We start from the raw sequence: 25,367 nt of genomic DNA, 5'->3' as shown, positions 1-25,367 counted from the left end.
AAATGAATAGAAAGAAACTGTGCCATTACAAAATGCGGCACACCAAAGCAACAACCCAAAGCAATTTCAACAGTTTGTTCAACTGAGAACCAAAAACCGGAAGAGGGAGTAAAAAGAGAATAACCGGGGAGATCAAACATAAATTTTGATACAACTAGAAAAAATCAAAAACCTAACTAAAACTAAAGAACCCAGTTTTGTGTACTGCACATATCAATTTACCCCACATGCTACGGAGGTCTAAGGAAAATGTCATCATGGCTCTAACAGTCCGGAAACCCAACATTCTCCCCAACTTTAGCAAATTAGGCCTTCAGAATTGTTACTATTTTTTTTTCTTCTTTTTACTAACCTCCAGCAAGACAGGAAGCAATAATAAGTTTGACTTTTCCCACCCTCTTCCATTTTCTTTTGGGTCTCCGCTGCAATAATATTTGCAAACAAGGTGTGAACTTGTAACAAAAACAACTGGACCTGTTAATCAAAATCAAGGAACTCCATTCTTTTTCTCATGGAGCCCTTTAAAACAGTAGCATCCTTTTCTGCTTTCTGAGCCTGAAGAGAGGAGAAAATGGATATCAGTAGCTCACAACACGCAAAACAAAATACATATGCATTCAATTGATCATATTAATGCAGTGAGCAGCTTTCATTATTTAGGACAAGCCTAAAGAAAAACAGGACAACAGTAGAAAAAAAAATCCAATATGGGCATAATAACAGAAATATTTTTCATATTTTTCATGAGGTTTCTAAGAATATCAATCTGATAACTAGAGGAACTTTGGGACATGAAATAGTCACAAGGTTTTTACGAACAGTGCTTGGATATCCATTTCATAATATCACAATAATAAAACTTTTACAAAAAGAAGGGCAGTTCTCAAATATATCTCAAGCAGTAGGTAGATTCATTTATCAATTTTAGTGCTGCTCCAAGGTAACCAAACTAATTTTGTTCCAGGCACCATTACTGGATTTGCTTTTCTGGAAAAATCACCTACACATATTTAAAGAGACCTATGTTTAACCTGAACCTAACATATTACTCATGTCATTAGGAAGTTTCTCACAACTAACCCACCTTGAGGTGGGATGCTAGGATGGCAGCCTACCTCCATCTAAACCACAAAGGCAATCATAAATTAAATTCACTTCACATGCTTCAACTATGCGCCCACAGTATAAACATTCCAACATACAAAAGTGCAGTATAAGCATAGATCAACACCAGAGTCAAGGTGCTTACTCTTTTTATTTCTGCTGTTGATACACGAGTCATATGCGGGGGAAGCTCCTCCTTTTCTAAATCCTACATGATGAGTAGCGGAAACTAAGAAACATAATATTCTAGAGAAGAAATTGAAAATAATTGAGCCTCACAGAACTATAGACAAAACATATACCAGCTCTCCAATTAAAACAACATTCTCCCCACGGATTACATATAGACCTAAGGGAATGTCACAGTAAAGATCTCCAACAATAATTCGCTCACAAGCACCTTCAAGAACAACATTAGCTGTACATGGGAAAAGGAATTTCCGTCAGCAACAAAAGTTCAAAAGGACTTAGGCCATGCAAAATTTGCAACCGTTGTGAAATGGATATACTACCAAATTGATCAAAGGAACGGAGTAGCCCCAAGAGCTTTCGACCATCACGCAGCAAGACAAGAATTTTTTCTGCAAGGCATATAAAAGGGTAAGGAGCAGACAATATGCAATGAGTTGACTGTCCTACAGTCACTTAACATATATGTCAACATAATTCTTAATTATATATAACTTAGCGAGAGTGTGAGACTATTTCTGTTGATTACGATAAAGACATTACATGTAGAAGTTTGTATCAATATGAGAACAAAGAAAACTCATAAAAGAAAGTTCAGAAGATATAAAGAAATTTGCATGCACTAGAAAAAATAAATGCTCATACAACAAACTTCACTTCCACCTCTGAGAGGATAACAATGTGACAAACAAAGACCATCAAACATTTACAAGTATCCAGGGAAACAACAAATGCATCCAAAACCATGCCTGTTTCCTAATACTCTCACTTTTTTTAATGACTTCTGAGAATGATATACTGTATCAGACTTCAGTTTGACAATTGAAACATTTCCCTAGAGCAGAAAGGTCAAATTGCAATCGGATGCTGTACAGGAAGCATTTTCTTATTAAAAAAAAAAACCCTACAAATTCACTTAGTAAACTCTAATACTAAAACAGATTCCGCCGAAATACATCACCTTTATACAGCAGTCCTCTAGGTTTTACACAAGGCAGGTCCGTGGGAAATCGAACACCAGACCTTTGTGGAAGCAAACTACTGGCCCAAACAATAAGCTAACCTTCAAGCTTAAATCCCCATAATATTATGATGTTGGCACTCCAAGAAAAACAAAATTTAAATCAGACCCAAGTGGCGGAAAAAGGCAATATAAATCCTATTAATTCTTTCCATTCGACCTTAATTAGTAGCAACATCAGCTTTGATTAGTTCAAGAACAAATTACACTCATTTCCTTCTAGTTGTACTTGCTTCTAATTTAACAAGGCAGTAAAAACAACTGAAACTTGACCAATTTTTTTCTTATTCAAGAAAAGAAAAGTAAATCAAACAGTAAAGTAAACAGAATAATAAATCCAGAAACTCAAAAAGAATCTAATGCGCAACCAAAATTCACACATAAACGAAATCAGTACTGAAAATCAAATAACCGGATTGCAATAAATTGACATCCCATTTCAATCTGAAAAAGTACAAAAAAAAAAAAATATATATATATATATATATATATAGAGCGAGAGAGAGATTACTGTCAAGATAGGTGGCGAGAGAAGTGGAGAGAGAAATATCTTCTGGGCTAGCCCACGACATTGAATTGAGTGTTTTGTGATGCTAATACTACAACTTTCTCCCAAACTAATACCAATGGCATTGGCTTTCAATCAACCCTCCAAGAAAATTTAAAAAAAGAAAAAATACCTACCAAATCTAAATGCTTCTTTAAACAGGTAACTCAAAAATAGGAGCAAAACAAAACCCTAATTTTACTGCACACCCCTCAACTCCATTTCATGATAAAAGAGGAAAAATCTGCGAGCTAATTATGGCACGCTATTATAGAGTTAGGTTTAGACCTTTTTGACAAAAGTCACAAAACTAAAGCCATCGCCAAACAAAACTCTGTATTTTTTTTTATTTTTTTATTTTTATTGAAGTTATAATAACAGAGTTAGAACCAAAGCTTTGAAGCTTTGACCTTTCAAATTTTATATTATTTATTACTATTTTTTTTTTTTTTTATCATTGATCTTATTCAATTTTACTATAATTATTATTAATATATATATAATTATCGAAGACTTTTTAAACTTGTATATATAAATAAATCTTTTATAAAAAAAATTTTGCCAAAAACTTAAATGCATTTTGAGATAATATTTAATACTATTTACTATTAATATAAAAATAAATTAATAAAAAAGGCAATAATAAATCTTCCGGGAGTAAATTAAATTTGATTAAAAAGTTGTAATTTAGTGAATGTAAATGTGGGGAGGGATTCAATTATTGGAGTTTGTGCATAGGCCCGATCCCGCTAGTATTTAGTTTAGTTAAAGACTTTAAGTAGTCAATTAGGTCTGGACGCGTGGCAAATTATATTATAATTGATTTTTTTGGGTGTCCCTTCGTTCCTATGATGGGATTATGTGATCTGGATAAGTGCATTCTAATGTTTAATTTATTAAAATTAATTAATCAAATTAAACCTCTTATGAGTTATGATATGATATAAATAATATCTAATTGGTATTTTATACATAAATATGTGATTTGATACAAATTATTAGAACTAGACTTTCAAATTTGAAGTTGTTTATTATCATAATTTATTTATAATTGTTAGTGTAAGAATCCAATCTCTACTTGACAAGTTTTTGTTTTTGCATATGAATAAATACACGAAATCTTTTGTATAAACAGCAAAATATGCCTACAAAACAAATATACTCGCAAATTCAGAATTGAATAGAAGAAATAATTAATTTTATTAGTAAACCTAAAATTAGAAAAAGTATTTACAGAAACGGCCTAACACCATTGGACTAAAATAAGAGTGGTGTTATTTAAGTCTCGTACAATCTTTCTTTAAACTCTAATAATAATTAAAATTATTTGAAATAATAAATATATTTTATTTTATTCCAAGATAATTCCTTTCTAAGATTTTGTTTCAAAATCTCTTCATAAACCTCACCATCTAATTTTATTCTTACATTAAATTCTAGTTGCTTTTTTTTTACATCTTTTTTATCTATGTTAAATTTCATGACATTCATTCAATAACATTAAGCATAATATTTTGTATCCTAAATATCCTCCATTACGTTAACAACCTCCTTTGTTGATTTTCCAAAGCTATCAAGCAAAGACCATTTGCTGTAGGAAGAGGGTAATGAAAGCTTGTTTAGTATCACATTTTTCACGTGTCTTTTTTTTTTTTTTTAACCAAGAAATCATAGATGGCAAAAGAAAATTTTAACAAGAAAATAATTAAAATTTTACTTTTTCATGATTATTATCATCCATTGATCGAATTCATCCTCCGTCACTTCAAAATATGTTTAAATTTTTTTTTTTTTAACCAAGATGTTCGGGTCAGCTTATGCGTATTTTAACTAATTTTCGGAGTCCATTGAACACTTTACAAGTCTAATAGACTAGATAAGTCACAAATGTGGTAGGTTCATACAAGACCTCTAGGTAACTTAAGGTCTTGCCATTCAGTCACAAGCCAAGTGAAATATGTTTAATCTTAAAAACAAAATTCTAAACTTGTAAAAAAGTTTAGGGTTTTATAAAATAAAAAGAGTTTTTTAAAAGTTGGTTTAGTAAAAGACTTAATGCTCTTTTCGGTAAATACAAATTTAAAAATTATATAATTTTTGAAAAACTATTATTGAGATAAAGAAATTGGGTAGGGCTTAAATACTCTTGAACTAAAACTAACTACCTTGAGATCTCTTTCCGTTAGTTTTTTTCCAATTACAGTGTGTTTGGTTCAAAGAATATTGTATTAGTGAGAATATTGTATTAGTGAGAATATTATATTAATAGGAAGATAGATTACCTTGAAAATAACTAGGAATGTTATATTAAATGTGTTTAGTTAGATTGAAATAAATTTGTGGGTATGTTATATTGATATGTTTGGTTGGGAGGAATAAATTAGTGGGTATGTTATATAGATTATTGAATTGCCTTTCTTTTTTAATATTATTATATTATTATTATTTGAATTAATTTTTTAACTCCCTATATTTGAGATTTTGCTAAAACACCACAACCATAAGAAAAGTTTAAAAATTAGTCAAAACACCCCACCCACCCAAGAGGATAACCGACAGTTGGTTGAATCTGGATTGTGTGTCGATTTGACCGTTTCCAGCCAGATCAATGGTCAGAAATGGCTAGATCCCTGCTCGTTAACGATCATTCTCTGGCCATTTCCACTCTAGCTGTGGATCTGGCCGTAATGGATATGGCCATTTTCGGCCATTGATTAGGTTGGAAACAGCTAAACCGAAGCACGATTGACCAGATCCGACCAGTCCTGCACCGTTCCAACGACTACCAGTGGTCAGCAGTCCTCCTGGGTGGTTGGGGTGTTATGGTAAGGTTATGTAAATTGTTTTCAAAACAAAGGCATTAATGTCCAAAAAAATTATTACTTAGGGGTAAGATTGTAATTGTACGGTTCATGTAAATTGTATTTCAAAACAAGGGCATTACTGTCCAAAATTTTTATTAATTAGGGATAAAATTGTAATAAAATTAATATTATCAAGTAATCTTAAAATACCTAAGAAAATGATGGTATTTAGATTACCACCTATATAATCAATAGTGATTACTATTGGTATTGGAGGATTTTTGGAATCTTTTATTAAATGACAACCAAACATTATAATCAATATTCTGAAACCTGGACCAGAAGGTAACCCGGCCAAGTGACCGGTTTTCGGTTTGAACGGTCCAACCAGTCTGACCAGCGAGTCAGATCGATGAGGTCAGCAAATATATATATATATATCACCTCATCTTCTCTTTCTTTTTTCTTCTTCTCACTTGTCACCTCATCTTCTCTTTCACCTTTTTTTTTCCTCTCTTTCTCCCCCATCATCTTCTCTTCCTCCTTCTGCTTCTTCTCTTTCATTTTTGTTAAATAGTTGTTATAACTGTATCAGTTTTGTTTCAGTTCAATTAGTTAGTTAGTTACAACCTGAGTTAGTTGAGTTAATTTATTTTAATGTAATATAAAGCATTTGTACAATAACGATGGAAAGTGAATCAATAAAGCAAAGTTTTCCCCAAATTTCCCTCTGTTCACCAACACTCAATCTCTTCAACATGGTATCAGAGCTTCAATTTTCCGTAATCTAACTTGAAAATCAGCTGAATCAAGCTTCCAATTTGATCTTTGCTAAGCTCAACAAAGCTGAAAATTTCTCAGTTTCTTCATCCTAGCTTGATTTGCTAAGAATTCAACGTCGACAATGACATCCTCCACTGAAGAATCAGTTGTTCCTTCGATCAATTCAAACTCTCCTCTCTATGTTCATCCTTCTGATACACCAGGTACTGTTCTTGTTTCTAAATAGCTTGTAGGAATAGAAAACTATGGATTATGGAGTACAGCTATGACTGTTTCTTTATGTGCAAAAAATAAATTAGGTTTCGTTAATGGAACATGCACAAAATCATCAATTCATACTCAGTTAGTGCCACAATGGGAAAGATGCAATTCCTTAGTGTTATCCTGGATCTCTAATTCAGTATCAAAAGAAATTTTTAACAGAATTGTATATTCTACTGATGCTTACCAAGTTTGGCAACATTTAAAGGAACAACTCCATAAAGTCAATGGGACTAGGATTTTTGGTATCCATAGAGAAATTGCTAATTTTACACAAGGAACAAACACTGTAGCAGTGTATTACAACAAACTCAAGTCTTTGTGGGATGAGTTAGATTCGTTAGTAAGTCTACCTACTCCAGATAGTGTATCAGCAAAGGCATTCCTTGAACACCTGAATCAACAGAAATTGTTACAATTTCTAATGGGATTGAATGACTCATATTCTATGGTTAGGAGTCAAATCCTATTGATGAACCCATTGCCAAGTGTTAAACAGGCCTATTCTATAGTACATCAAGATTAAAGCTAGAGAATTCTTGTTGGCATGAATGTTAATTCAAAAGTCACAACTGCTCTTTATGCTCAGAACAACAGTAAGCATCAAAATCCAGGCCAAAAATATAAGGGTAAAAGACCATATATTAAGTGTGAGTATTGTGATTTACCTGGTCACAAACGAGAGAGTTGCTGCAAACTAAATGGGTATCCTGTTGATTATCAGTTCACAAAAGGTAGAACAAATTCTAAGGGCAAGGTTTCTGCTAATCAAGCTCAAATGCAAAATGTAGTCTTAAAGTCATCAGATGCTGGAACTACAAAGGCTTCTGGAAATGCTAATGCTCAAATTGGTCCCGTTTTAACAATTGACCAATATAATCAAATCCTTCAGCTCTTAGGAAAGGAGAATGTCAATCCTCCAACTGCTAATCTTTTAGGTACCCTCACTGATTCTGCTACTGCTTTCTTTTCTTGCTTGAATAATGCCACTTGGATCATAGATACAGGAGCTACAGATCACATGACTAGCAATTATTCAATTTTACAATCACATATAGCTATAGAACCTACCACACAATCCCTTGTAGGATTACCAAATGGAACCAAAACACATATTAGACATATAGGTTCTGTAGACTTGGATAATGGTTTTCATCTTTCAAAAGTTCTGCACATCCCAGACTTTAAACACAATTTGCTGTCAATCTCTAAATTTACTATTTCCAATAACTGTGCCATTACATTTTATCCTGATTTTTGCCTCATTCAGGATCTTTGCAGTGGCAAGTTGAGAGGGATTGGTAAGCATGACCAAGACTTATATCTTCTTGATCCAATGTCCAAACATTTGCCAGCTTTGTCAGATTTAAAGATTTTAAATAAGATCGCTTCAAATGTTTTGTATTCAAAAGATACTGTTCCAATGTTTTTCATTCGAATAATCATGTACTATCAATTTTACCATTGAATAAGGATGTTAATTCATATGTGTCTCTTTTATCTACAACTTTGCCTACTGCACTTGAGTTATGGCATCAAAGGCTAGGACATATCCCTTACAAGACTTTACAGCTTATGCAACATAAGCTGAAAATGAATTTTTCTACACCTTTTCACTGTGATGTTTGTCCATTAGCCAAACAAACTAGAATTCCTTTTCATCATAGTGCTTCATATTCCAGCTGCATTTTTGACTTGTTACACATGGATGTTTGGGGTCCATATTAGACACCAACTCATGGTAATGCAAGGTACTTTCTCACTGTTGTAGATGATTACTCTAGAGTTACATGGATATTCCTTATGCAATTCAAATCTGAGACTTTTCTTACAATCAAATATTTTCTTAAAATGGTCCAAAATCAGTATCAATTTACTCCTAAATGCATTAGAACTGATAATGGCCTTCAGTTTTTTAATAAAAATTATCATGACCTGTTTCTTCAAAAGGGTATTATGCATCAAAGCTCATGTGCATATTCCCCTCAACAAAATGGAGTTGTTGAGAGGAAACATAGGCATATTCTTGAGGTCGCTAGGGCATTGAAATTTCAGGCACATATACCAAACCATCTTTGGGGATATTGTGTCCAAACTGCAGTGTAATTGATCAATAGGTTTCCTTCATCTATTCTTCATGGTTTATCTCCTTTTGAGAAATTTTTTGGCAAGCCTCCCTCATTGGATCATATCAAGGTATTTGGCTATTTGGTTTATGCTACGATTCTTACTCATAAAGACAAATTATCCCCTAGATCAGCTCCCTGTGTTTTCTTAGGTTATTCATTAACTCGGAAAGGTTATTTACTCTATAACCTTTCCTCTCATTCAGTTTCAGTTTCAAGGGATGTCACTTTTTATGAACATATCTTCCCTTTTTCTTGGTCCATTTCTTCACAAAATCCCTTTCCTCCTACATCTGATTTTCTTGAAACAGAGTCAGCACCTTCCATTGTCACTTCCCCATCATATACTACAATGCCATCTGTCTAGTCTACAGAACCATCTTCTCCTTCCACTAATTTACCGCCTGACCAGCACATTATTTCTCCTACTATTCCTTTACCTCCACAGCCTGTTATTCATCCTCTTAGGAAATCCAATAGGACTACCAGGCCTCCTATTTGGACTTCAGATTTCATTTGTCCTACTTTTACACCTTATTCCTCAGCCAATGCTACTCCTTACCCTATTTCCAATTTTGTCACATATAACCATATTTCTCCTTCTTACAAGGCTTTTATGTCCACTCTTCATTGGGTTGAGCCTTCCTCCTTTTCTTTAGCTTCTAAAGATCCAAATTGGGTGGCTGCAATGCAGAAAGAAATACAAGCCTTAGAGCATAATAAAACTTGGACTTTAGTCCCTTTACCCCCTAGTAAGGTTCCTATTAGGGGTAAATGGGTATATAAGTTGAAATATAAGGTTGATGGTTCTTTAGAAAGGTATAAGGCCAGGTTGGTGGCTAAGGGATATACTCAACAGGCTGGGGTGGATTATGCAGAAACATTTTCTCCTATAGTGAAAATGGTTACTGTCAAAACCATTTTGTCTTTGGCTGTCATGCATGGTTGGCCTCTTTATCAATTTGATGTGGATAATGCTTTCCTACAGGGTGATCTGCAAGAGGAAAAAGGGCAGAATATGGTTTGTAGGCTTCACAAATCCATTTATGGATTAAAACAGGCTTCTAGGGCTTGGAACTATACACTTACACAAGCCTTAATCACTGGTGGTTTCTGTCAATCTAAATCAGATTACTCTCTTTTTATCAAAAGGCTTGGTTCACACATTGTTATGCTTTTGGTGTATGTGGATGACATAGTGATTACAAGAAGTAGTACTGAAATGATTCAGCAAACCAAACAACTCCTGCATTCTAATTTCAAGCTTAAGGACTTGGGATTACTAAGATACTTCTTAGGTTTTGAAGTAGCTAGATCATCTAAAGGGATTATTTTGTGTCAAAGGAAGTATGCATTGGAATTGATTTTAGAAGCTGGATTATTTGGTTCCAAACCCTCCATAATTCCAATGGATTCCACTTTGAAATTGACATCTATTGCATATGATGAAATGTTTCCTTCAGCCAATGATCCATTGCTTCTTGACCCAAGTGTCTATCAAAGGTTAGTAGGTAAGCTTCTGTATTTGTGTATGACTCGACCAGACTTGAGTTTTTCAGTCAATTTATTTAGTCAATTCATGCACAAACCTAAGGAATCACATCTGAAGGCAGCTCTCAAGATAGTTAAGTATGTCAAGACATCACTAGGATTAGGCCTATTTTTTCCAGCAGAAAACAATATGACTTTGTCAGCCTATTGTGACTCAGATTGGGCATCTTGTCTTATGACAAGAAAATCTGTGATAGGCTACAGTGTTTTCCTTGGTAAGTCTCTAATATCCTGGAAATCTAAGAGGCAAGCAACCATTTCCAAATCCTCATTTGAGGCAGAATACAGAGCAATGTCTGCTACTATGTGTGAGCTTATTTGGCTGGTACAACTCTCATAGAACTTGATGTTTAAAAGTCTCAACTATTGCCTATTCCCCTACATTGTGATAATCAAGCTGCAAACCATATAGCTTCTAATCCCAAGTTTCAAAGTCAATGGGACTAGGATTTTTGGTATCCATAGAGAAATTGCTAATTTTACATAGGGAACAAACACTGCAGCAGTGTATTACAACAAACTCAAGTCTCTGTGGGATGAGTTAGATTCGTTAGTAAGTCTACCTACTCCAGATAGTGTATCAGCAAAGGCATTCCTTGAACACCTGAATCAATAGAAATTGTTACAATTTCTAATGGGATTGAATGACTCATATTCTATGGTTAGGAGTCAAATCCTATTGATGAACCCATTGCCAAGTGTTAAACAAGCTTATTCTATTGTACATTAGGATGAAAGCTAGAGAATTCTTGCTGGCATGAATGTTAATTCAGAAGTCACAACTGCACTTTATGCTCAGAACAACAATAAGCATCAGAATCCAGGCCAAAAATATAAGGGTAAAAGACCATATATTGAGTGTGAGTACTGCCATTTACCTGGTCACAAACGAGAGAGTTGCTACAAACTAAATGGGTATCCTGTTGATTATCAGTTCACAAAAGGTAGAACAAATTCTAAGGGCAAGGTTTCTGCTAATCAAGCTCAAATGCAAAATGCAGTCTTAGAGTAATCAGATGCTGGAACTATAAAGGCTTCTGGAAATGCGAATGCTCAAATTGGTCCCGTTTTAACAATTGACCAATATAATCAAATCCTTCAGCTCTTAGGAAAGGAGAATGTCAATCCTCCAACTGCTAATCTTGCAGGTACCCTCACTGATTCTGCTATTGCTTTCTTTTCTTGCTTGAATAATGCCCCTCGGATCATAGATACAGGAGCTACAGATCAATGACTAGCAATTACTCAATTTTACAATCAGCTATAGCTATAGAACCTATCACACAATCCCTTGTAGGATTACCGAATGGAACCAAAACACATATTAAACATATAGGTTCTGTAGACTTGGATAATGGTTTTCATCTTTCAAAAGTTCTACACATCCCAGACTTTAAACACAATTTGCTGCCAGCCTCTAAATTTACTATTTCCAATAACTGTGCCATTACATTTTATCTTGATTTTTGCCTCATTCAGGATCTTTGCAGTGGCAAGTTGAGGGGGATTGGTAAGCATGACCAAGACTTATATCTTCTTGATCCAATGTCCAAACATTTGCCAGCTTTGTCAGATTTAAAGATTTTAAATAAGATTGCTTCAAATGTTTTGTATTCAAAAGATACTGTTTCCAATGTTTTTCATTCGAATAATCACGTACCATCAATTTTACCATTGAATAAGGATGTTAATTCATATGTGTCTCTTTTATCTACAACTTTGCCTACTGCACTTGAGTTAAGGCATCAAAGGCTAGGACATATCCCTTACAAGACTTTACAGCTTATGCAACATAAGCTGAAAATGAATTTTTCTACACCTTTTCACTGTGATGTTTGTCCATTAGCCAAACAAACTAGAATTCCTTTTCATCATAGTGCTTCATATTCCAGCTGCATTTTTGACTTGTTACACATCCATGGATGTTTGGGGTCCATATAAGACACCAACTCATGGTAATGCAAGGTACTTTCTCACTGTTGTAGATGATTACTCTAGAGTTACATGGATATTCCTCATGCAATTCAAATCTGAGACTTTTCTTACAATCAAATATTTTCTTAAAATGCTCCAAAATCAGTATCAATTTACTCCTAAATGCATTAGAACTGATAATGGCCTTTAGTTTTTTAATAAAAATTGTCATGACCTGTTTCTTCAAAAGGGTATTATGCATCAAAGCTCATGTGCATATTCCCCTCAACAAAATGGAGTTGTTGAGAGGAAATATAGGCATATTCTTGAGGTCGCTAGGGCATTGAAATTTCAAGCACATATACCAAACCATCTTTGGGGATATTGTGTCCAAACTGCAGTGTATTTGATCAATAGGTTTCCTTCATCTATTCTTCATGGTTTATCTCCTTTTGAGAAATTTTTTGGCAAGCCTCCCTCATTGGATCATATCAAGGTATTTGGCTATTTGGTTTATGCTACGATTCTTACTCATAAAGACAAATTATCCCCTAGATTAGCTCCCTGTGTTTTCTTAGGTTATTCATTAACTCAGAAAGGTTATTTACTCTATAACCTTTCCTCTCATTTAGTTTCAGTTTCAAGGGATGTCACTTTCTATGAACATATCTTCCCTTTTTCTTGGTCCATTTCTTCACAAATTCCCTTTCCTCCTGCATCTGATTTTCTTGAAACAGAGTCAGCACCTTCCACTGTCACTTCCCCATCAGATACTACAATGCCATTTGTCCAGTTTATAGAACCATCTTCTCCTTCCACTAATTTGCCGCCTGACCAACACATTATTTCTCCTACTATTCCTTTACCTCCACAACCTGTTATTCATCCTCTTAGGAAATCCAATAGGACTACCAGGTCTCCTATTTGGACTTCAGATTTCATTTGTCCAACTCTTACACCTTATTCCTCAACCAATGCTACTTCTTACCCTATTTCCAATTTTGTCACATATAACCATATTTCTCCTTCTTACAAGGCTTTTCTGTCCAATCTTCATTTGGTTGAGCCCTCCTCTTTTTCTTTGGCTTCTAAAGATCCAAATTGGGTGGCTGCAATGCAGAAAGAAATACAAGCCTTAGAGCATAATAAGACCTGGACTTTAGTCCCTTTACCCCCTAGTAAGGTTCCTATTAGGGGTAAATGGGTATATAAGTTGAAATATAAGGCTGATGGTTCTTTAGAAAGGTATAAGGCCAGGTTGGTGGCTAAGGGATATATTCAACAGGCTGGGCTGGATTATGCAGAAACATTTTCTCCTATAGTGAAAATGGCTACTGTCAAAACCATTTTGTCTTTGGCTGTCATGCATGGTTAGCCTCTTTATCAATTGGATGTGGATAATGCTTTCTTGCAAGGTGATCTGCAAGAGGAGATATACATGACTTTGCCTCAAAGTTTTGTTAAGCAGAAAGGGCAGAATATGGTTTGTAGGCTTCACAAATCCCTTTATGGATTAAAACAGGCTTCTAGGGCTTGGAACTATAAACTTACACAAGCCTTAATCACTGGTGGTTCCTGTCAATCTAAATCAGATTACTCTCTTTTTATCAAAAGGCTTGGTTCACACATTGTTATGCTTTTGGTGTATGTGGATGACATAGTGATTACAGGAAGTAGTACTGAAATGATTCAGCAAACCAAACAACTCTTGCATTCTAATTTCAAGCTTAAGGACTTGGGATTACTAAGATACTTCTTAGGTTTTGAAGTAGCTAGATCATTTAAAGGGATTATTTTGTGTCAAAGGAAGTATGCATTGGAATTGATTTCAGAAGCTGGATTATTTGGTTCCAAACCCTCCACAATTCCAATGGATTCCACTTTGAAATTGACATCTGCTGCATATGATGAAATGTTTCCTTCAGCCAATGATCCATTGCTTCCTGACCCAAGTGTCTATCAAAGGTTAGTAGGTAAGCTTCTGTATTTGTGTAGGACTCGACCAGACTTGAGTTTTTCAGTCAATTCATGCACAAACCTAAGGAATCACATCTGAAGGCAGCTCTCAAGATAGTTAAGTATGTCAAGACATCACCAGGATTAGGCCTATTTTTTCCAGCAGAAAACAATATGACTTTGTCAGCCTATTGTGACTCAGATTGGTCATTTTGTCTTATGACAAGAAAATATGTGACATGCTACAGTGTTTTCCTTGGTAAGTCTATAATATTATGGAAATCTAAGAGGCAAGCAACCATTTCCAAATCCTCATCTGAGGCAGAATACAAAGCAATGTCTGCTACTGTGTCTGAGCTTCTTTGGCTAGTACAACTTCTCATAGAACTTGATGTTTAAAAGTCTCAACTATTGCCTATTCCCCTACATTGTGATAATCAAGCTGCAAACCATATAGCTTCTAATCCCAAGTTTCATGAGAGGACAAAACACATTGATCTTGACTGCCATATGGTCAGAGATCAGCTTAAACTTGGTCTCATACAGACTGCCTATATTCCTATTGCAGAGCAACCAACTGACTTATTGACTAAAGCACTCGGAGGTCACATTCATTCCAAGCTATTACACAAGTTGGGGGTTCTTGATCTCTACCACCCTCCAACTTGAGAGGGGGTGTTAAATAGTTGTTATAACTGTATCAGTTTAGTTTCAGTTCAATTAGTTAGTTAGTTACTTGAGTTAGTTAACTAGTTAGTTGAGTTAATTTATTTTAATGTAATATAAAGCATTTGTACAGTAACGATAGGAAGTGAATCAATAAAGCAAAGTTTTTCCCAAATTTCACTCTGTTCACCGACACTCAATCTCTTCAACAAATTTTTTTTTCTCTCTCTTTCTTCTTCTGCTTCTTCTTCTTCTCTTTTTTTTTTTTTTTTTCCTCTCTTTCTCCCCGTCATCTTATATTTCTTCTTCTTCTTCATCCTTTTTTTTTTTTTCTCTCTGTTTCTCTCCGTCCTCTTCTCTTTCTTCTTTACATATTAGATTTTGCTATTTTGAAGTTGAAAATGCCAAATAAAGAAGGGGAGATGGAGTAAAATGGTTTTAGGGATTTTGATTAAGTAGATCGGATTTGCTGTCGGACCAGTTGGACTGGCAGTCTGACACTGTTCCACCAGTCCAATAGCCGTTTAAAAACAGTCTAAATGATAAATCCGGTTTTATTATATTAGTAAACCAGAATTTTGAACGAAACCCAGTCGGACCGGTCTAACTGGCCGGTTTAGTTCGGTTCGGTTTGGTTTTCAAAACATTGATTATAATGTCAATAATATAAGATGACATTACTGGAGTAACATAGGATAACCTCCAACCAAACGCACCCTTAAAGTTGTGAGTGATGTTATTTAAGCCTTATTAAGGGGGTGTTTGTGTGAGCTTATAAACTAGCTTATAAGTTCTAAAATTAAACTGACATGTTTGTTTATAATTTTTTTAGGCTTATAAGGCAAAAAAAATAAGTCGGGGGGAGGTACTCTTTTTTTTTTTTTTTTTTTTTTTTTTTTCAGCTTATAAGCACTCTGCTTATAAGCTAGTTTAACCAATTATATTACCATATTATCCCTATTTAATTTTAAAATTCCATCGTATAATTTATTATTTGATAAAATAATATAATATCCTTTTTAGTCATTTTAATAATAAAATATACTTATAAGCCACATTTTATCAAATGCGTTAACTATTTATCAGTCACTTATAAGTACTTTAACCAAACATATAACTGCTTAAAATTTCAAATGATTATAAGCTTAAATTAGCTTATAAGCACTAGCTGCTTATAAGCTAATTTTCATAGGCTCTGACAAACACTCCTAAATCTTATTTTAAGCCACAATAATAATTAAAATCATTTTAAAAATGGAAGCTATAACAGTAATATTACGTTTACATCATCCCCATACACCATTTTCTTACATAATGACGTGGCAGTGTCACCTCATGTACCATGTCACTTCCCCAAAAAGTAAAAAAAAAAAAAAAAAAAAAAAAAAATTAGTTTTCTAACCCAAATACAATTCAATAACACTATTCTTACAAAGGCCCATACAAAGAAGATTTTGCAAAGTGATGTGGCCGGTGACATGGCAATACCACGTCATCAGACACATCATCACTTGCCACGTCATCCATTTCAATATATCAATCTTCTTCTCCATGCTTTCTCTTTCACGCTCTTCTTCATCACCGTTTTTGGCTGCTTTGCTAACTGCTCTTCTCCATCTCCATCACTCTTTTCATCTTCATCGCTCTTCTCCATCTCCATCGTTGTCTTCATCTTCGCGCTCTTCTCTATCGCCTTGTTCTGTAGAAGCTGCTGAGAGGTAATCTTCATTTTCCTTCAATAAAATGTTTTGGACATTTTCTGGTTTGGAGCTAACTTATTTCTTAACTCAGAGGTTGGAACTTGGACGTTGATATGGAGAAAGATTCTTTGTTGAATTAAGGACGGTAAGTGGTCTTTTGCCTTGGTTGAAATAGCATTTGATTTAGACCTAAGAAAGGGGGGGGGGGGGGGGGGGGGGGGGGGGTTTGGGGGGGGGGAAGGGTTTTGTTAACTGGTAATTTTATATAAAGAATAAAAATTACAATTAAAAATGGGAAATTCCTACGCAAAGCATTCCTTTACAACATCAAAGGAGAATGCTAACAAAAGAGAGCCTAAAAAGAAAGGATTTACAATCCTAAAAGCACAGCTCCAAAACTAGACAAGAGGAGCAACCAAAAACGCCCCACTGCAGCAAACAAAAACTAAAAAATTGTTTATACAAATAGACAAAGAGGACACCACACAAACACAGCAAGCTACAAGCATAACAAAATCAATAGAGGCAACAGCCACCACTCCAGCCCCATGAATCCTAATATGCACATAACACTCACGCACCCCATAAATCAATAGAGGCAGTGGCCACCACTCTAGCCTAACCACAAGCCATCCCAAAACCGTAGCAAGAAACTTGCACATCCAAAACTGCAGCAAATAAGCTCTAAACATCCAAACATTTACCATCCCAAAGGCACAACTCCAAATAAGAACCTACCAAAACTGCAGTAAGAAACACAACAACTCAAAAAGACAGGCATGTAGCTCACAAGCATAGCCTCAACTTGTAGAAACCATAGCCACCACTCCAACCTGTACTAAAAGAAACTTCACAACAGGACCCTATCTGATAGAAATGAATAGTAACCAAAGGACCCAAACATGCACAATCCACAACCGAAAGCTAAAGGCACCAGCAAACCTCAAATCTCCCCCCAGATCCATCTCCCACACACACCCCACCTGGCCACACATCAACAGATTGCAACACAACACAAAACCTCCACCCGCCAACCAGAAAAAACAGATTGCAGCCCACCCAACTCAAAGAGGAACCAACCAACCTTGGCAAAAACCCTAAAGCAAACCTAAGCACCAAAGTGCAACCCCATAAATAAACTCTTATTTCTATTATCCATTCCTAAACTATTCACTAGGATACCCCATTCCTCTAAAGCTCTATTGACTTTAGAGTCATCCTTAATTGGGATACTCATCAGACAGAGCTAAACAACTCCAATAACATGCTGCCCCAACCAATGCCAATGACAACCTTTGTCGTTAAAGATGCTCTCTTACCATATATAGTAGACTATAGATGCAAGGAGAAGCCGACGGATAATAGTCCATACACCTTTACCTTTGAACTTACTCGCACACCATCAGATAGTTTGATCCCAATCGCCCACTAGAGCTCTAAACTTTCATTTCTGTTGAGCCACTTTCCAAATCTCAGAAGAGATAGGGCACCCCCCCCCCCCCCCCCACCCCCCCCCCCCCCCGCCCCTTCTTTAGATAACTATACCACTTGATCGCCAGACAAGCTAAGAGAGAAACTAGGAGTATGACTTACAACGAGGGGAAATTGTTCGTAAATAATCTCAGGCAAAACTAAACGCCCATCCTGGAGGATATCACTCACCTTAGCATTTATGCCCAACCTCGATGCATACACCATCCTAGGAGAGATAATCTTGTCTAAATGACCCAGCGGATGCCAATGATCATACCATAATGACGTGGATTGGCCATTACCAATCAAAACCCCAACATGTCTCCTAAATTTTTTACTCATCCCTAAGATCTCCTACCAACTCCAACTCGCATCCCAAGGGATTTTAATACTTTAGAAATTCCTTCCTCTTAACCGGAACAAGTGTATCCACTTAACCTAGAGTGAATCATTCCCTGACACCACACTTTATAAGTGGTTCACCATAAGGGAGCGATTCCAAGAGGATAGATACCCCACCCACCTTCCAACTTAGGAACACATATATCCTTTCAAGCAACTTTAGCTCTACCATTAACCATGTCACTTCTCGTCCATAAGAAAGCACACGTCAACTTTTCCATAGCTCATATGACAGATTTTGAGAGAATAAACATGAAAGCCCAATATACTTGCATGAAGGATAACAACAAGATAACCAATTAGAAGCATTGGGCATAGGAAAGACTTTTATTAGTCCAAGACTTGAGTCTCCTATCCACTTGGAATGCTTGAAGTTCACAACATGTTTTAACACTAAATATTTCAAACATGTTGGAATGGAAATTTAGAAATTCAAATATCATTACTAAATGGGTCATTCATTTCATTTCATTGTTGTTCCAGTTTCTCAACGTAGTAATGGATGGAAGTCTTGGAATTGATTTTAGTTAGAGCCAAAAAAAGCAAAGGAAAAAGAAATGATTGAAGAAAAGAGGTTGAGTCAAAGACATGTTTTGATGAATAAATTGGTTTTGCAATATTCAAGAATCAATCTATATGACAACATACCCACATTAAAATGGCAATTGGAATGGAAATTTAGAAACTCAAATATCATTACCAAAAACGAAAATTTCCTATCCCCCAAGCAAAGGATTTTATTCAATTGGAAATGGCAATGTAATCACATGATTCAAGAACTGCATACCAAGAATATTGATTCTACACAAGAAGGTAGACAAAAATTGCATGTTCTCCCAATTGTAAATAGCTAAAGAGGTTATCACACCTTCTAAAAGACTATCATATAATTAACTAACATTTGATGTGAAGACTAAAAGCATCTAACAAAAAAGAAAAAAAAAAATTTCGAAGTTAAAAAACTAGTTCGAAGCCTCAAATCCAATCCAATGAATTCAGTTTCACGAATAATAGTCACCTGCATCAAGTACCATTATGCTTTAGTCCACCTCCATTAAAAATTAGATAGTTTAAAGTTAAAACCAATAAAAAGGAGGAAACTTGTGAAAGTGAAACAAACACTATAAATGGCATTCATGGGTTCAAAAGTAACAAGCTTGTGATTGTGACACCAGATACATAAATGGCTATGACAAACAATCAATTATCCATGGATTGAATATGTTCGGTCATAAATGATATTCTAAGCGCCCTATTGATATAAACAACTTAATTAAATAAGGTTATCGCATGTTAGAGGAGAAATACTCCAAAATTTAAATAGGAAAAAATAAACAGCTACATTTTCTCATCAATGGTAGTTCAAAAAGAAAAAAAAAAAAAAAAAAAAACATATGATTAGTTCTTTGTAAAGATCCAACGAGACATAAACTTTCAAACATGTTGAAGTTCACAGCATGTTTTAACAACTAAATATTCAAACATGTTAAAGTTCATGACATGTTTTAACACCAAATCATATACCCTACTTTGTTAAACATTGTTTTTTTCAAACACAAAACTATATTATTAGTAAAAGAAAATCTAAAATTTACAAATGTAAGTTAAATTATATCCTCCAAATCCTCATTCATAACCAATCAATACAAGGAAAGATAGGAAAAGAAGTAGATTTTAAAATCCTCTGAACATTACAACTGCTAGAATAGAGTGTTAACAAGCAAAATTTCAAGTATAGTAAAACTATTACCTGCACTGTTCAGTTGCCTTTCTTGATTCTTGGGAACTCCCAGCATGTAATCAAATCAATTTTATAAGTACTAACACTTAATAACATAATGTAATAAATTCTATAAACAGATTTTAAATGTTATAAATGTAGTTGCAACACTCACTTGGTTATGCAATTTCTTCTCTTTAACTTTACGTCAATTTGTTCGACCTTTGTGCTTCTTTTGAATGAAGGTCGATCTTTGGTACAAAAAACCCATGGAGTTAGAATATTACTACTCCTGAAAAAGAAGTACAATGAACACTATCGCAATTCGATCTACTATTGGATGACATGTTACATATCATGACCGCTGCTATTGTCATTCAACATTAATATGGTTCTTCATGTCACTGATTATTTCCATCACCATATTATTATCATCATCATTACTTGATGCCAAATTTGCTACCTCAGAGAATGAATTAGACAAATGATCAAATCGTTGTCCATCAACAATCGTGCTTCAACTATTATAACTTATACTAACCTTGGTGTGGCATCTGTAAACATTTTTTCTCAACCGTTCTAAAATGTACTTTTCAGATGTATGATAAATCTCCCTATGAATTAACACTGCAATTGTATGTCGACATAAAATCCCTCTAAACTCAAACAATTGACAATTAAAACGAACCTCACAACCACGTTCATAAAAGCAAACCACAAAACAAATACGACGACAAGTCTCTCCAACCATAACATCTTCCTTGACTACATATTCAATATTGGAATCAAACTCCTTGAAAGAAGATATCTCACAGTGGAGCTTACTACCAAGCTCTTTTTGAAACTCTTTGAATTTGCAGTGGTGTATGCATCTTGAAAGTGTTTCTCCATTGGGTAGACGCTTATGCAAGGGATCTATTATTTGAATGATTTGAAATCAGCCTAATTTTATTTTTTCTCTTTATCAATGCATTCTCATATTGTTCCACATACTGTTTTAAAGTGGTTTTCGAATTTACGTACTCATCAAAAAATGCATGCATACTTTTACTATGTTGAGTAATAGACAAATCTGCCCAGAAAGTATTTTTTACAAATGTCGGCACCAAATATAAACCAAGCAACCAATCATTGTCGTGAAGGTTGTGTGTATCAATGAACGTATTCCACCGTTCTTCAAACTCCTTGCGTGTTAATGAATCATACACGACATTTTGCAAAGAAAACTTTATATGTCATATTCGTAATAACCTCTCAACTTTTCCGTCAACTTCTTCATTATTTGCCACAAACACCATCAATGTTGTGTATTAGGAAACACAATCTCGATTGCATTTTGCATTGCCTAGTCTTGATCAGTGATTATTGCCTTCACAACACAATTCCGCATACATGCAAGTCAAGGCTCAAAAAGCCATACCAATGCTTGTGTGTCCTCTTTGGAGATTAATCCACAACCTAACAGTGTGGAATGGCCATACTAGTCAACATCGTCAAACGCAACAAATGACATATCATACTTGTTGGTCAAATATGTAGTGCCGAATGTGACAACCTCGCCGAATTCCCTAGACGCGGGCTACTTCTTCCATCCACCCATAGAAGATTATGTAGTTGACCTTCTTCATTTACATCCATAGTGTAGAAGAAATTTGAATTATCATTTTCAGAAGATATTTTAGGATAGCAGAAGCATCCTCGACACCAAGTTGAATTCTCCTAACTTGTTCAACGTTATCCTTACAATCTTTTTGTAGAAAAGCCAAATTTTCAACACCTCCTACTTCAACTAACATGGAATTGAAATTCTTATTAGGTCTAATCCCAACCCTATCATTCACTTCAAGCTTCCTTTTCACAAACGGTTGTGTTACTCAATTTCTTTTGGAAAACCTAATTTTACTAGGACTACTAAGTTCATGGTTATGATCATAGATGATTGACACTATTTTCCATTTTCCATCACAACATCAAGATGTTGTACTATGTGCCTTACAACCATGTCTTGTCAATGGTAGCATTTTAAAGCTATTTCTAGACTATTATTCCACTTCCCACCTCAAGAACAAGCCAAGTTTGTGTATATCAACTCTCCATCGACTCCTTTCCTAGAAGATCTTTTAATAACTTCAAATCCCATTTTAATTATTTCCATAGCTCTAATAGTTTTGGAAAAACTTTTCAAAAGATTCAAAAACCATTCCAAGCATAGGCTTTCATTCCTCTTATGGACTTTTACTATCTTTTATTTCTTGAAACTGATTATCCTAGTTTATTGATATTATAATAGCCAAAATTTGAATATAATAATACTATAGAAATAATACAATAAAAAGAATAGAAACGGATTACAAAGGATAACTTACCTCCACATCATTGAATTGAGAAGAACAGCTCTTTAGGTTTTTTATTTTTTTATTTTTTGCACTCTCCCGTCTTTGAGAGTGGTGGTGGAAGAGGAAGAGCAAATGATGATTGTTTACGGTGGGGGTGCGGTTGGGAGTGGTTGGGGCGCAGTTGACACTGAAGGTGGAAAACGATCGTGACTAATGGTGGTGCAACGATTATTTAACAAATCTACTCATGCAAAAATATTTCTTTCAGAAACTAAAGTTTATAGTAAACCATAAAAACCTCTCAATTTTAAGGAATTTGACTTTGACCTACAACCAAGAACTACAAAAGTTAAGCAGCTACACTCATAAACATTTGAATTAACACTAAATTTATAAAAATTTGAGGGAAAAAACAAATCAAAATTACCATAAATTGTAAATCTTATCTGATACATATTCAACAAAATGTAGAAATCCCAATAGGATGACAACAATTTAGAGAGAGCAAAAAATAATTTATAGTATTGGGAGCAAGTCAACAGCATAAAATGATCAATAAAACAAATGATAAAACATCATTATATACCTCTGGAAAAAGGTAACCAGCTTGAAGTTTCGCTATATTTGAATTGCGTGACGCTTTTGTCTTGTAAGCTTCACCAAAACTAGGAATATATTAAGAAGAATTCAATTGAACAATTGAACTGAATTAACGTAGAAGCAAACTCTACATAACTTTTTTCCTACAAAATAGAAAGACATAGTTCAGGCACTAGCACTTCAGGAAAGAACAGAGCAAAAAACTAATTCCAATTATTCAAGTTTTAACACCAAGATATATGAAATAAACGCAAGCAGAAGCAAAATCATATTGGTGTTAGTATGTATTAGATGATGAAACTAAAGTGTAAAATTTCTTTACACTTCAGATAAAAAAGGAAAAAGAAAAAAAAGATAGACAAAAAGAGTAATCTAGTAAACATAAGGTAGAAGGAAACACTATAATTTTGTAATCATCTCCTCAGCAAGATCCTTTTTGGGCATTTTCTTCACTATTTTAGGTGGATATCCACAGAAAGTGTTATACCAACACGGTAGCAAACCAAAAAACAATAATTAACATTTTTTTTTTTTTTTTTGCGCTTCAAATCAGCCCATTTGGGACTTTTTAAGGGACTTTAAAGATGTGAGTAAGCAAATACGGAAAATATAAATGAGACTGCTTGCAAGATGATAATTATATTTTTCATAGTGATCTTGTATTGAATTTCAATAGGATATAGGATACTTCTCATATAGTTTGGGCCATGATTGCTACATAATTCTATTAATTTTACTTTGCAGGCCTAAACGATGATTTTGAGCATAAATGACGGTGTTGAGCGTAAATTATGTAACTTGAGATTTTCAACTTGGAATGACCTGAATTTAAAAGCTATGAAAAGCTAAGAAGCAGAGCTACAACGTTTATGTTTTGTTTTTTTACCTTATTCTAACTGGAAGATGGTGAAAATTTGGCTTGAAGTTGTGAACAGCCTGTTGCAAACTGAAGAAAAATGTATTTGAACATGCATCAGTATTTTTTTCATAACATGAGATGTAGACCTCAGATTTGGATAATTCTTGAACGACTAGAAATATAAGACATAGGGCTACAACTATTATTTTGGTCATGATCTAGTTCAGCTTATAAAATGGTTAAAAATTGAGCCGAAAATTACATTAGTGCATGGAAGACAAGCAAATTTGTTATCATGTATTTTTAATTTAAGTGTGGCTTTTTACCATAATCCCCTCACAACTTTATACCAAAAAGAGAGGTCCTTAGCAAGAGAGGAGGAGGCTATCACTTTGATTATAGAGTAGATTGTTATTGTTAAGGGGTAGATTCTACCGAACCATGTTGACTTGATTTTCAATTTTTAAAGCATTCAGGAATTTATTGTTCTACAAGAATTTGTGTGATTTGCTTAATGCTTTTGGATATGATGTTTCTTTAATTATTTAGGGCTCTTATTGAATGATGAACCAGGCAGTGAAGTTTGATTAGAAATCTTTTGATTAGGGTTTCATTGTGTTCAACTGTTTTATTGATGTGATGATAAACCGGGTGGTGAAATCACTTTAGGTCATTAAAATATAATAGATCATAGATTGAATAGAATACTCAGGAGAGTCTTATGAGGTTTATGTGGCCAGTTTAGGTTTTAAGCAAGAGTGGAACCTAACCGTTAATAAATTTCACAATTGTGTTATATTGAGGGATTTAGCCATCTTTAGATCAATAAATTTCTTGAATCTGATTTTTATAGCATGTCTGTCAACATTGGTTTATGTAGAATCGAAACCCTTAACATTTTTATCATATAGTGATATTTGTCTTTGTTATTTAATTGTTTTAATTTCTAGCAATTCTTGTTTTTATTTTAAATTCACATCATCAATTTCATTATCTCAAATAACAATTAAGATTAGTCAATTTATTTGTTTGTTTAGCATTTAGTCCTTGTGGGATTCAACACTTTATTCATCACTTTTTTACTTGTCAATTAGTGCACTTGCTAGCGTACGAAATAGTCACAACACAAGAATAGCTGCGTTTGTCAATGGACGATCGGCGACCTGGTGTGGCTCGATTAACACAATCGTCGTGGTGGTGGTGCGATGGACGATTTGCGACCTGTAGGTGGACAGCGGTTGAGATTAGCAATGGTGGTGCAGGAGGAGGAATATTTGAAGTGAAACTCGTTTAGGATGGTGGAAGGTGACGACCTAGTCAGGGTGGGATTAGAGAAAGTGGTGGCTAGGGTTTTC

General features: G+C 34.6%; 1 protein-coding gene across 1 annotated transcript; it reads right to left on the bottom strand.

Annotated features, from left to right (window-relative positions):
• Window positions 1-102: 102 nt before the first annotated feature.
• Window positions 103-3,216, bottom strand: LOC116132570 (sm-like protein LSM1B). Its single transcript, XM_031418234.1, has 5 exons — window positions 2,826-3,216; window positions 1,617-1,685; window positions 1,407-1,522; window positions 1,250-1,312; window positions 103-555 (listed from the first exon to the last, which is right to left on the bottom strand). The coding sequence occupies exons 1-5, from the start codon at window positions 2,884-2,886 to the stop codon at window positions 478-480; spliced, it is 387 nt and encodes a 128-aa protein (XP_031274094.1). The 5' UTR covers window positions 2,887-3,216; the 3' UTR covers window positions 103-477.
• Between the last annotated feature and the right edge of the window lie 22,151 nt (window positions 3,217-25,367).

Source organism: Pistacia vera, unplaced genomic scaffold (genome assembly GCF_008641045.1).
Source record: "Pistacia vera cultivar Batoury unplaced genomic scaffold, PisVer_v2 Contig255, whole genome shotgun sequence".
Lineage (NCBI taxonomy): Eukaryota > Viridiplantae > Streptophyta > Magnoliopsida > Sapindales > Anacardiaceae > Pistacia > Pistacia vera.
The sequence above is the reverse complement of the archived record's forward strand: the minus strand, read 5'-3'. Positions and strand labels throughout refer to the sequence as shown.